Here is a 14,778-nt window from a genome sequence, read left to right as displayed (position 1 = left end):
GTATCGCGCGACGGTGGTCGCGATTAACATACTGCGGATCTGTATGCAAAAAAATCATTTTAAACTATTTGTACATTACTGTGTTTGTAACTAAGAAATTTCAACAAATTCAAGTGCTGTATACGCATAAAGAAATATTCTAGATTTGAAGAAATGTCTTGGTTTTCGAGTTAGAACAGCTTCGAGGGTGCAGAGGGTAAATACATATGTACACTGGTTTAAATTGTACATGGCCATTTTTGTGATGAATGCATCAAATCCAGAATTTAGCGATTAACAATGATCTACGGCGGTGGTCTTGAAACTCTGCTGGCTCGGGAGACCCTTCACGGGGTTTTTGCGATTCTTTTTATGAAACTACGAAGCGGTTTCTCAATGAATAGAGTTTGAAGACGACTGGTCCACAGTAACGAAGGGAAGCTAATTGTGTAACGCGGTGGCATTGCGCAGTTGTTGGCCTCCGGAGTGGTCTGCCGGGAGGCAACGAACGAATGCGACCTGCCGGAAGTCTGCACAGGCAAGACAGGCCAGTGTCCGGTGGACGTCTACAGAAGAAACGGCAGTCCGTGCGCGGAGAACACCGGGTTCTGTTTCAACGGGTTTTGTCCAGCCCTGGATCTGCAGTGCGAGCAGATCTGGGGCTACGGAGGCAAAGCAGCGGACAAACACTGCTTCGAGCACTACAACTCGAAGGGCTCGTTGAGCGGACACTGTGGCACCGACTCGTCCGGCCACTACATCAAGTGCGAGCCGAAGTAAGCACCTTTTCTCGATCGCTTGCTTATCCTTCTTTGACAAATAGTTTTCAAAATAGCCTGGCATGCAGAATCAAAGGACCACTAAATTTTGGTTAAAAAATGAACAATGTTTAAAGTCTTGTGATTTATGGAAGAACGTTGTAGAATATTCGTTGATGAACCAGAAGAAATGCACGATTTTTTAATGAAAATTTAGCGGTCCTTTAATTTTCCACGCTAGTGTATTCGATACATCTTGTCCCCAGGAACGTCCGCTGCGGATCGCTGCAATGCCAGCAGGGTAGCAAGCAGCCGGTAATCCCGGGGTTCGATCACTCGCACATCGTGATGTCGATCAGGGGCGAGGAATATCAGTGCAAGTAAGTAAATAATCTGCATGGTTGTCCTTGCCCGGATGGACGCGTGTAATCCTGCTGCGTGTGGTTCTTCTTGGTCGTATAGGTCGACCACCGGGAAAGTCGACGGCTCAGAAGTGCCCGGCATGGGGTTGGTTCGCGACGGTACATCCTGCGGAAATAACTCGGTAAGTTGTTAGGCTGACAGAAACAGATTATGCAAAGCTGATGCGAGACCGAAGCTGTTTGCTTTCGATCTGGCAGACAACAACAGCGACAACAGCCAATATATGTAATCGCTATAACAACGGGACGTCGCTTCTCTGTTTCGTTTCAGGTGTGCGTGAACCAGACTTGTACGAACGTTTTTCCGCTTATTAACAAAGAGAGGTGTCCCAGTAATCACAACAACAACGAGTGTTCGGGCAACGGCGTAAGTACAAGACCTTCAATTTCGATGCTCGAATAAAGCGAGACGGGATAGTCCAAGTGAAGCAAAATATAGTTCGTGACGTACAGTAAGGATACGTACTGAACCAATAACCACAGCTTTTGTGTACATCATTATTTATTACTAGGAATATAGAAGAATAACAAAAAATAAATATTACAATTATTTTTATCATAGTTAGAAGTAACTGAAGAAATTTTTTTCAATAACGAATGTCTCCTCGTTTAGCAATGACGAACAAAATAGATTGACTCGGTTTTGCACCGGTCCGTAGGAGAACTGTGTACGTGGAATGTTCTAGTAGTATGTTTACATCTAGCACTTTGGTATGCATGTTTAGAAAATATTCTACATCTTAACACTCAGTTCTTCGCAGTCAGTCGAACGAAAAAGCACGCAAGTGAAGTAAGAATAAATATGAAATCAATTGCTCCAAATTGTTTAAAAGAAGTAATGTCTCTTTTGAATAACGGTTTTTCAACGCGTAAGACTAAATAAATACTGTAAAGCTATATTATTAAATGTTGGAGGGAGACCAAAGAAATTATCACCGCAGGATTATGCGGTTTGTCTCATCTGATGAAGCTTCAAGTGCCAATATGGCTGCAAAATTATTAAAAGAAGATACGAATATACAAATAAGTCAGTGGACAGCACGAAGAACCCTCAAACGAGGTGAGATTAGATGCATTAAGAAAGAAGAGAAGCCAATGTTATCGACACAAAATATTAAATTTCGTTTGGAATTTGCTGAAAAATATCGAAACTGGATAACTACTGACTGGGAACGGGTTATTTGGTCCGACGAGAGCAAAATTAACAGAATTTGATCAGATGGCACGTCTTAGTGCTGGATTCGTAAAAACAAAAGACTTAAACCACGACATGAGAAACAAACGTTAAAGCATGGAGGCGGATCTCTAATGTTCTGGGGGTGTCTAACATCATTTGGTGTTGAATCACTGCACCGAATTAATGGCATCATGAATCAATACATGTACAAGGATATTTTACAAGATCATTTTATAGATGCTGTTGAAAATATGACAGAGACCCTAGGCACACTGCTAAAAGTGTAAAAAATTGGCTTAGTACTAATAAATTTCCTGTTCTGGATTGGCCTGCACAGAGCCCCGACCTCAACCCCATAGAGAATCTATGGGGTTTACTAAAAAGACGGCTTCGGGATTCATATGACTCCCAACCAACTTCAATCACAGATTTGTATGAAAGAATTCAAGTACAGTGGGAAAAAATATCTCCGGATTATTGTAAAAAATTAGTAGAAAGTATGCCAAAGCGAATTAATGCAGTTTTACAATAAATAATATATTAAATATTGCCAAGTATTGAACGTGGTGCAAAACCGAGTCAATCCATTTGTTTTGTCATTACTAAACGAGGAGACATTAATTATTGAAAAAAATTTCTTCAGTTACTTCTAACTATGATAAAAATAATTATAATGTTTATTTTTTGTTATTCTTCTATATTCCTAGGAATAAATAATAATTTACACAAAAGTTGTAGTTATTGGTTCAGTTATGCTCCTTACTGTAGCTCGCTTTCTTTGGACACATTGTTTAAACTTTGAGTGCCAACTCAGCCACCCCAAATGTTCAATAAAACCGAAATTGAAGTATCAAGTTACCAAGTACTCTCTCAACATTCTGCAGACCCCAATTAAATTCGGTGTACTGAATATATCAGCGCAAAAAGTTAATTTTTCAAGCAACACAAAGAATTTTGTCTACCATTTCTGGAAGAGGCGGCACTCAATACGTTGAACACATTGCAAGATGATTTAACTCGACCGAATGATTGCAGTACTGCACGAACATAAACACGTGCTACTGCCACGAGGGATGGGGCGGGTCAGACTGCTCCATACAAGAAGAGATCCCCACACTCCCACCCAGCAACGGATCAGTTGGTAACAGTAATACAAGTACTAAAATGGGGCCGAAAGAGACCCCCTACGGTAAGTTGCGATTCGAACAACTCTTTCTTAAGCGAACCATCAACTTTAGAATAAACGTCCGCGGAAAAGAAACGGAGAGCTGAGAACGAGCGTTTCACGCGATCCGGCAGACGCTAGACGGATCGTTCCAGTTCTTCTTACTTTAGAATAAGAGACCGGATTGCTACGATCACGATACGTAAAATCTTTGCTCGATTTCGTAAATACAGTCTGTTGGGCAACAAGAGAATTTAGAATCACAGTGACTCGCTCGAGTACATCTGAATAACACCGAAGGATTTTGCGGAACGTGGCAAAGCGATTCGGTCGTACGAACTCGGTTTAATATTCACGATAATAACACCAAGAGACTCGTACCCCTTCAATTTCCCGTCGGGAAACCCATTAGCCGCCTGATTATTTGGGGCCATACCATCAGCTGTGCACATAACATTCGATGCGTTCCTCCGTACATGTGTGTAACACGAGCCGATGCGCTCTATCACTCGATATCACACACACCTCTCCACGATAATACTCAATGAAATACATCATGTGTCCCCCGCGACCCGCCGAGACAGAGGAACGATCGCATATTACAGGTGAACACGGCTCGCTCTTGCTCGCTGCGGCTTCTTCAACTCTTTCGATACTACTTAGGCTTACGTCCGTTATGGCTCTAATACGTTTTCGCTCTATGCCTCGGACCTAACCGATCAACCTCGAATTTTTCGAGATTTTCAAGCCGAAGCATTTAAACAAACGAACCTATTCCTTCGATAATTAACCCTTTGCACTCGAATGATGACTCTGAGACGCCGGTCAAAATTGCCATACCATTAGGCAAAACAGTTTTTATTATTATTAACACTAGAACTAGCGAGCCCGTTAAAATGTATACCACTTTATTCATGTACATATGATCATAAAAATTCTATGAAATCTAAATCAATTCAATCCTATTATTACTATAAAGGAATATACGTCAGCCTCGTTTAGGGCTCGTTAGTTCTACTGTTAAATTCGTCTGTATTTTATGAATTGCTAAATATTTGCATTCTATGTAATCTTTTTTACATTTTTCGCATGAAATTGAACCTTTTTTTGTCATACAGCGCTTGAATATTTAACAATTCATAAAATACAGACGAATTTAACGGTAGAACTAACGAGCCCTAAATGAGACTGACGTATATTCCTTTATAGTAATATCAGGATTACAGGATGACTATGTTCTAGATTGAGAGAAGCTTCTTGATTCTGAAATTAAAATTGCTTCGAGTGCAAAGGGTTAATACCGCGATAAAAATTACCATTATAAAAATTGAACAGAACACATGTGTATTATTCTGTCAGTTCGAGTTCTAAAAATTCAAGAAGGTGACTGTAGTCGCCTGTCGAATGTAGCGAGCGTGCAGCGACGGCTGACTAAAGTCACTGGTGGTATCGAAAGGATTAGTCAAATTTTTCCTATGATGTTAGGAAGTTTCGTCGGGATGTCTCCGGCTGGTCCTCGGACTGTTTACAAGTCGAATCGTACAGCTGGCTGGACGAGGTTCGAAAGATCCCTCGGTCGAGTAAATATATAGTCAACGTCTGACCAACGAACTATATCTGAACAGACAGTTTCCGTAGATAGCATGGCCAATGTCTCAGGGAGAATTCCAGTTTCGCCGGTACGCTGTACGTTCAATACTTTTTAAGCCTCGGAACACCTGGAAGTAAAAGTCGGTCACACACACAGATAGTTCGCTATACCTTGGGGTACAGCAGACATTTAGCTAACATAATTTCTCTGGGCGGGCACGAAAATACATGGAAATTAGCAAAAAAAGATTTATTAAAATCGGGAGAAAATTTCTCAAATAATGTTTTCAATGTGTTCCCAATGGAATTTTTGAACGTTCGAGGCCGAGAATCGCGGGGGATCGCAAAAGCATACTTTAAACAATTTTTTCAAATCCTGTTTTGAATATGTTCGGGATAGACGCAAGCGTTGCGAATTCCAGGTGTTGGGGCGGGCTTAAAGAGTGTTGCTGTCACACTGGTAACTAACTAAAACGAAACAACCGAGCGCTGAATCTTCATCGTCCAAGGTCGCGCGTCTCAGGGACCATCGGTGTGGATCGAGAGCCGCGCGGGTTTGGTCGGGAAGCGTTTCAGGGACAACGGGCTACGGTTTCGCCTCTGTAGGAGCTTGTTGAATGGTTGAATTCTTTAGGGAGTAGCGCGACTCGGATCCTCGGCCGAAGCGAGCCCGGACACAGCTCCGGGAGTAAACAAGCCTAGATGATTTGTTGTTACGTCAAATACTATACTGAACGTGTAGAAGAATATCGTGTAAAAGAGTCTGCGTAAGTGATTACCAGACTGCGAATTTATATACAAAACAGAAATTGTCTGCATCTACTGCAAGATGCAGAACCTACATAGACGTTTATTTTCTCTTTCGAATGCTTCTAGTGAATTGAAAATGACAGCATCTTTAAATTCTCTAAACGTTTTCACTGCTCCGCAATTTGATCTACTCATTTTTGTCATAAACACATGAAATCCGCAGTCTAGTGGAAACCTTACTGTCTCTGGTCCAGATTAAACTAAAGATGATGAAGTTCTGCCTTCGTCGCGCGATCGGAGTAGCGGGGATAACGTTTGTTCACTCTCGAAGTATGTGGTGATCTCTCGATCTTTCGCTCTGAACGGAGCTTACGACGGCGGAGGATCTATACTTACACGCGCCGTTCGATAGACGCGATATTGTCGGGCGCAAGTGTAGGATACGAAGTGATTGGTCGTTTCAGAGGGCACTAACAACACCCTTAGCACCGGGTGGATGGTTGTAATCATGGTGGGTGTGGTCAAAGGAGTCTTCATTACTTTTGCACTAATGGCTGCTTGCTACAGGTACAGTAGCAAAAACATCAACAGAGTGCTTGGAAACTGAGAGCTCACTCATTGCGCGTGGGTTCAAGGTCAACATGTCTTCTCTGTCCTCTCGTTGTCAAAGTATCATATCGTGGCTAGCTGGATGATCAGGCATCGCACGCGGCCGTCAATGCTCTAATGATATATTGGATTCGTCTTAGCCTACTTATTCGGTGTTCATTTATCTCTATATACATATATACCATGTGTATACATACCTGTACATAAGTACGTGTATGTACACACGTTAATATGCGTGCGTCTCGTGGATATATATATATACATATAACTATATACTCTACAGGCAGAACGTCTCCAAGCGACAGGGGATTCGCACGATAGTCCTAATTCGCTGAATTTGAAGTGTTGTATTCGCAATATTTATTTAAGGGAGGATAGCTCGTGGCATCTGTTAAAAATCAACTGATGAAATAATGTCCCACGATTCTCTAGACGAAAAAATATTTTCTACTTCCCGAGATGTGTAGCAACATACCCTGGATCGTTTCAAAGAGCTAATCAGAAAAGAAAAGAAATTTGGAAAGTTGTCTCATTCCTGGATGAGCTGTGCCCTCCTTTAAGTAGCCCAAAACTGAATTGACGTAACAACAGTTTCGCCTCGAAACGTTTTGCCAACAGTGTGTTACGTGTACTACTGTCTCCTCGATGGTATGCTCTGAATGTGCTCGTGCTCGCATAGTGCATCCGAATGATCACGATCGTCGTGACTATGCTGCACGAGCTGCGCGATTTATGTACGTCTTCACTTCCGTCGCGTTCCAGGGGATTCACAGCTCGATGCCCACCTAGTGCCAATGAAAATTTACAAATAAAAATCAATCTTTCCAATTTTGCTGTAGTATTCAAATACTTATTATACTTGGACTCTGAAAATCCGCGAAAGCGTATAAAGATATCTTACCAAAAACGTGTAACGCGGCTTGATTGCTAGGATACGTGTCTAGAATTCGTCCTCCGTGCGCGCACAGCTTGAATCCCTGAACAAGCGAATCCCCTGAAGCGTGTGACTCAATACACGATCCATCACGAACGAAACGCCAATGTGCCAGCTGCTTGTATGCCCTATAAAAGCATGACCGAGGCTGATTAGCAAACAACCGAAACCTCGTCGTCCCGTGATAAAGGATCGGAGACGGCGCAACGCGAGAGCCGTCTGTCTCGCATTGTTGAACGAAAAATCTCCATTTGACCATAGAAATATTCGACAGTAGCCGCGTATATTATGCTCCCGAGAATCCAACTCGGACAAATTAACGCCCGACAGATGTACTCGATCCCACCGGCCTCGACAACCTCGAGGCTTCCACAAACGACACATCAAAGATTTCGAAAGAAGGATGGCCCACGCACGCGACCGACGCACACCTCGGCGAGCTCGAACCCCATCTCGCAGACCTGGAAAAATGATTCGTTGTTAATCACTTATCTTTCATTCTTATTTTCATGTACAGTTCCAGAGGAATTAACACGCAAAGTTTCAACTCTGAAGACGTCTTCGAACGCGTGTCCGTGCTCTCCTTGTCGAGGAGAGTCCACAGAATGCTGCTCATGCGAGAACTGGAACTCAGTAACACCATTACAGTCGAACCGTGAGACGTCTTCGGAGCCAAAAGTTTACGTTTTCTTTTCACCGTTTCCTCAAAGTTCAAACCCGAAAGAAACGATCAATCGTGTCTTCGTGAATCTAATGTCAGGATCCGAAGCTTGCGGAGTCGCGCGAGGATCGCTGGCGTGCACCATCGTCAAACGATTACCGTCCAGGGATGGGCAAAATCGTTCCCTAAGACGAAGATACAACAATCAGAGTTTCAACAATACATTCGACAACGTCTTACACACGTTTAACGTTGCCAGTTGTCGACAGGAGGGTAGATGTAAATAGTGTATCTCGGGGAGGGGTGTGACAATTCTGCCCATCTCTGTCCAATGTCGAACTACGTATATATGTATATGTGCTGATTCTGGCTTCTCTGTTTCTTGTCTGTTTCTGTCTGTCACTGGTATCTCTGTCTGTCTGCATGCTGTGGGACGCTCGGATTACGAAAAAATACAAAATAATCCCGGGTATCGATCTCGATCAATAACGCGCGTGGGTTGGGCTGATGATGATCATCCGACGATCATTGACACCGTGGCAACACGCTGGCACGATGCGACACTGACTGACTGACCGCGTGCGTCCGATCGTCACAGAGAACTACCACGGCTCTAACACTGTATATTTAGTTCTTGTGCTCATGTCGGTGGTAGGGGGTGTTTTCGTAGTATTTACTCTGATGGCTCTCTGCTACAGGTCAGTCGTAGTACATAAAAACTACTCCCTCTGTCTCAGGTTAGTGTGCAGAAACATACACGTAGAAACTTTTTTGTATGCGTATCTATCTATCTATATCTATACATCTCTCTATATATATTTATACGGAGGGCTCGGCGACAGATAGGCGAACGTCTCGGGAGCACGATTCAACCCGCTATAAACCGGCTTAACAATGGGGCTCGTACTATCGTTCGAGTCTACAGATACCCGTGTACTTGGAACCAATCAATCGATCCCTATCTTTATATATTTCAAATCAATTCACTCTATAACAGAGTTTAATCTACCAACGATTATTCTATAATTTTTGAAAATCTACGGACCATGTCTAAGAATTTTTTAATAGATCCTTCAACAGCAAACTTCGATCACAAACCAACAACTCATCCTCGGTAACGTAAACTAATACTTTCGCTCCGGATTATTGTGTAATTAGTTATTTTTAATACTGTGTTATTTTGAAAAGCAATTATTGGAGAGTTCATTAACGGTAACTTTAAAAGTCACACAAAATCAAAATAACTTATTTAATAGTTCAAGAATAGAACAGATGAAGTTTATCGTAACAATAATTGCTGTAACATTCTCACGCCTTATACATAGTAATAGATTTACTTAATAGATTGTAGTAAAAATTGATGTGCAAGTATGGTAAAAAAAAAATTGTCTCGTTCATGTGTGACCGACGTGAGACTCGAAGTGTTAATAGGCTTCCGGTAGATAAAGTGTTAGTAAAAGTATTCAATTAGTAAAAGTTTCAATACAAGGCGACGATCGAGAGTAGAAAGATCGCGCGGCTCGTCTTTGCAGCTGAAAATCCGCTTGCCAACGGCAACCCGGTCGACAGACCCGCCTAAAAGCGGCAACCAGATCAACGAGCTGCCAAACGATGGCAACCGGATTGACTCGTTTGAGAGATCGGTTGCCATTGTTCAGGAGACTCGTCGAAATCACGAATAACCAGAAAACGAAGCTGTAACCGCGCAGCACGATCTTTTCGCTCTCGATTTTCGTCTCGCATATCCGGTCACGAGGCGAATCACCCCCGAGATCTTCTCCTGCACTGTCGCTGAGGGAACTGTGTACGTATATATGCACAGAGAACAATGATACATATTTACATGTATGCCTCTCTTTCTTTTTCTCCCTCTCTCTTGACTGACAACTCACACAGAAACACACACACACACACGACTACACGCCTACACACAGTGCATAAATATATATATATATATTTACATGTATATCTTTAGAGTCCGTAACTGTTATTGTCTTTCTCTTTTTCGCTTCCTATCCTTCAGTTTTGGTATCGATCTTTGTGTTTAACCCTTCTGTTCCTTTGGTTTTTCTACTTCACTGTGTGTGTGTTCTGTATCAGTCCACCGATTTAAAAAAAAAAAAGACTACCCACACGCTCTGTGCCAATGATTTCTCCCGCAAAACGGACAATGGCTTTTCAAGCATCGCCGCAGCCGCGGACACAATGCGCGCCGATACTCGTCGCAACGCACACAAACCAACGAAACCTCGAGAATAATTTACCGAGATGGGAGATAAGAGATATCTCACTCTCTTTCTCTTTTTTCTTTCTCTCTCTCTCTCTCTCTCTCTCTCTCTCTCTTTCTCTCTCTCTCTCTTTCTCTTTCGTCCCAGTATGACGATCAAGCTTTCCATCCATATTCCCCGTATCGCTGTTTGATCTTTGCTACGACTATGCCTTTACATCCCCCCCAAAAAAAAAAACAGCGCTTGTGCAGCAAAACGCCACGCCGACAAACTTGGATGTATCAGAGTACATAGTGACTCGATGGCTTTCGCAGAACCGCCTACACACAGAAGCTTCGCTCCTTAACCGATGGCCATTCACTATCGTGTTCATCGTATACAGTTGCAACAGGCTGATCGGACATACCAAAGAAAAAGAAAAAGAGAAAATAGTGCAACCATCCGCACCTCGATGGATGCGCGAATGCACAGCTGGCAACAAGGGTCAAGGGCATCCCCTTCTCCCCAGCGTTGCAGCAAAAACTCCCGTCGAGTAATACACTACGTCATATATTGAGATCTATCCCACCAACGTACCAATAGTGGGGGTAAGTAGCACGAATCGCGACGTCCGACTCTCATCCCCACTAATTAACATTTTCACGACCCTCAAAACTCGGTTCTGACTATAGCATTTTCCCCCAAATTCCCTCGATCTGGTAACGCTGGTCACGGAACAAGGAGAAGATGCGCCCTGAATTGCCAGCTGAACATTTTCCAAAGCTATGCTCCAGCCCGCGAATGCTATAGACATGCTAAATAATTAATTAAAGGTGCTGATAGTTAATCTATGGCTCCGATAGTTAATCGGTTTACTGTCTTTAGTATTCGATGAGCCAGTTGCACCTCTGTGCAAGCGAACGACAGGGGCGACGTCGACGCAGAAGCAAGTGTGTACAATTGAGGACACGCATACTCGCATACTCTGGTCCGGTGAGAAACGATAGAGGAGCGGCGAAGCCTACTGCTCTTTCGTCAACTGTACAACTGACAGACTCACTCTCCTTTTTTTCTCTCCCTCTCTTTCCCTCTATCTTTCTATCTATCTCTCTATCTACCTATTTATCTATCTATCTTTCTCTCTTCATTTGATGAATTCGGTTGATGAGTACTACAGCGAAGGACGGTTGGTCCCAGGGTGGCTGAAAAGGCCAGCTGCGGACGCGCACCACTCAACTGGTTATCTGTTTTCGTTCTTATGCATGCTACCACCACCCCCATGGATCCCCCATAGATCAGCGGCAAACGCTTCGCTAGATCAGACAACATTGGAGCAATCACGCAAGCAGAACGTTCGGTTCCTTCTGGTGTGCGAATCCAGTGATCATTTTCGTGATCCGTCCTCGGTCACCTGTAAACGTCAGACTAGAATTAGACACGGCAGAACTGGTCGAGCATAATTACTAGACCGCAGATCTTTGTTATAAATGTAATCATAACGCCGCTGGTGTTTATCAGTTTTTTAAATCGATACATCGAACGTGAAATCGGCCCTATAACCAGATATAAAAATGAACTGTTCGAATATTAATTAACACAAACAAAACAACCTACTTGACACTGTCTTCTGTAAAATGGCAGAAGCTAGAACCGAACGGGTTGCGCTTATTTATGATAGATTACAGCGCACGTTAAACTTATAATTTCTCAAAGGACTCGTGGACAGTATACGTGACTCGGTGAATCGGTTCTGAGACAGACAGAGTTAAAGACGGGACGGGTATGGTGCGGGATTTTTTGCTGGGAATAGGTCACGTATGCTGTCTATCTAAAGATTTCACGCTAAAAGGAACGCAGAATTTCCCCAGCCCGTAGTCTGCATGCGCTTCTTAAACGATGTGTCTTCTATATGGTGTGTGTCGCCGATCACGGGAAACCGACAGCCTCGTAATCCGGCATTTTCTCACAGAAGGAAGAGCACCGTCCAGAAATACGAACAGCCGTACGTGAAGAAACCGCCGGCGAAAAACTACACCAGCGTCTCAAAGAACCACCATCCGGAACACGCGGTGCTGGACAGCGTCAACAATGACATCCTCACCTACCACACTATGCCTAAGTACAACAGGTACGAGATAACAAAAAGTCGAACGGCCCACGTGAAACCTTTTGCCTCGGTCGATCCACCGATATATCTAGAATGACATCACTCGTAGGTCGCGGCATATCTAGATCCATCAGCGACGACTCGTACTCTCGAGAAAAGGCTCCCGAACGGCTCCGGGTATAGTTCACCCGAACCTCTCCTCCGTGGTTGTTGGGGAGCTTCGGTTCGACACGAGAGAGAGAGCCTTCTCTGCATTTCTCTATCGTTTGTCTGTTCAATGTACATACGCCGCGATCACTGATCAAAATTCTTCAACTTCCAAAAAGGCGTTCGCTTTCGTCGCGTTTAGCTCTAGTCGGACAGTGAGCAGACACGATAGATCTCTACATATACTGGATGAGTCACCTAACACCGAAATGTTCTGGTAACCTACTTCGTGCATACAAAAATACTTCAAACAAAAGTTGTTAGACATTCACAGGTACATACAATGTAACAATTAGTTTTCTTACATTTCACTTTATTATCTAGGTACTAAAGCGATCTCGAGTTTTTCTTTCATAATGCGTAAGTTGAAAAAGTATTGAATGCTGAGTAAAAAGTTATTAGGCTGTATGGGGTCAAAAACTAATGATTATTGAACACGGTCTTTCAGCTTTCACTGAAGAATATGTCAGTAACTAAATATAAAATATAAAATAAATATGAATATATAAATATAATACAAATATAAATATGTCAGTGTCATTTTTCATCCTGTATGCCTGAATGCTTTTTTACACGACATTCGATACTCTTCCGAATCACATATATAAATATCACGCATTGTAATGCAAAAACTCAAGATCACCCTTGTATCTCGATAAAATATGAAGGCATTGAAAAATTAATGATCACATTACGTGTGTTGTTTGGCATAGAGGAACTTTCGTTTGAAACTATTTGTTGTAAATTCAGGTGGTACAGTTTAGTGACTCGCCCTGTATATTGTATACAATACGTAACGCTTCTCAGAGGCAGACTAGGGAAGACCCCTGCTACAAACTAGTGTTGAAAAATGATCCATCAACGATCGCCAATGACACACATCTCGCTTCTACTTTATCTATTGGTTCTCCATTAATGTTCTGCGTCACACGAATTCACGTTCACACGACATTCATTCGACGTCAGCAGAGTCTCGTTTGCGAAGTCGTCGATTCTTCTCTACCGCGACTCGGAGAGGCAAACACGACGGTAAAGAGAAAATGAACGGTTCTTGCTCGAGGGTGTCGCGAGAACCGGCAACAACTGGATCAGCAGAACTTTCCAATGAGTCTAATGTTAGGTTTGGTGATATGAAATGTTCGATTTCAGAGTGCAAATGTAATGAAGCCTTTCGATCTAGAAATCCCATTATAGTCTACAACTATCTCCAGTTTTTATAATAGGCATTGAATTTTGTTAATCAATGTGATTGTCATGTATTCTTTTTATATAAGTGACGAAGTAAACATATGGACGATAGTTACTGTTACTGTTGAACATCGGACGTTTCGTATGTAACAACCTAATAATATTCAAAGTGGGATCAAAGACGGCTCGCCGCGTCTCTCGAGGCACGACCCAGCTAGAGACACCGTCCGCGCGCGACTCCCGTCTTCTACACAGCTATGAACAACCCTTTGCGGTCGACGATCGGAAAAGGTGGAATCCTCGCGTGGCTGCTTGTCCGCGTCGACGAGCAGCGCCGTGCTCTCTAGTGGAACCCGACCGCAAAGGGTTCTAGAATCGTGGAATACCCGCGGCATGCCTATATTAGTATATTTCTAGCCGCACCGACAACCAGCGCGTGCTGTTTCTACCCCCGAATAACGTCACCACCGCAGACGGGCCAAGACTCAAGTAAGTCTCATGTGTCTCGCCGTTATGTCACCATAGTTGATCGATGATCTCTGACTCGAACACGCCCCCCTTTGGCTCCCCCTTATCTCCCCATAGGTACGAGCCAGGACTCAACACGAGGAGTCCTGGCTTGTACCGTTCTCGCCCACCAAAAGAAAAAAAAGGGACCACACGGAACAGTATAAGAGGAACTGGGCCTTTCGAGGCAGAGAGAGACACACTCGCTCGCACACGACTCGGTTTAAAGACACGCGGTCACGGAGGATCGACGCGACCGACCGACCACAGCGAATTCTCATTACGAGTCAGTGCCAACCTTACAATTTGGAGTCAGTGGAAGTACCCACACCACCGCGATGAGGGACCGAAACTCGAGAGCCGTCGCCGCCACAACATTGTCGAGTATATCGACGTGAGACCAGAAGATCACTACTAATCCAATTACAAAACTTCTTTATTTTTCCTTATTTTTTTTTATGGAACTTTCACCGACATATTCGTCGCATTTTTCTGATTAAAATGAAACCAAATATGA

The 14,778-nt window shown here is 43.2% G+C and overlaps 1 protein-coding gene across 20 annotated transcripts in view; it reads left to right on the top strand.

Moving 5' to 3' along the window:
- The window catches only part of Mmd (disintegrin and metalloproteinase domain-containing protein mind-meld), a 71,528-nt gene that overhangs the window by 46,363 nt on the left and 10,387 nt on the right, over positions 1-14,778 (top strand). For 11 of the 20 annotated variants that reach the window (XM_076795754.1, XM_076795755.1, XM_076795764.1 and 8 more), the window contains exons 15-22: positions 451-755; positions 1,004-1,117; positions 1,200-1,281; positions 1,431-1,526; positions 3,372-3,525; positions 8,644-8,782; positions 12,222-12,380; positions 14,172-14,243. In XM_076795754.1, the coding sequence (XP_076651869.1) occupies positions 451-755; positions 1,004-1,117; positions 1,200-1,281; positions 1,431-1,526; positions 3,372-3,525; positions 8,644-8,782; positions 12,222-12,380; positions 14,172-14,243 (1,121 nt within the window). Of the gene's footprint in view, positions 1-450; positions 756-1,003; positions 1,118-1,199; positions 1,282-1,430; positions 1,527-3,371; positions 3,526-6,305; positions 6,409-8,643; positions 10,495-12,221; positions 12,381-14,171; positions 14,244-14,778 lie in introns of those variants that run through there. The other 9 variants (XM_076795761.1, XM_076795760.1, XM_076795763.1 and 6 more) reach the window with 8 other exon arrangements.

This window comes from Halictus rubicundus, chromosome 11 (genome assembly GCF_050948215.1).
Source record: "Halictus rubicundus isolate RS-2024b chromosome 11, iyHalRubi1_principal, whole genome shotgun sequence".
Taxonomy (NCBI): domain Eukaryota; kingdom Metazoa; phylum Arthropoda; class Insecta; order Hymenoptera; family Halictidae; genus Halictus; species Halictus rubicundus.
This window is presented reverse-complemented; position numbering and strand designations above follow the sequence as displayed.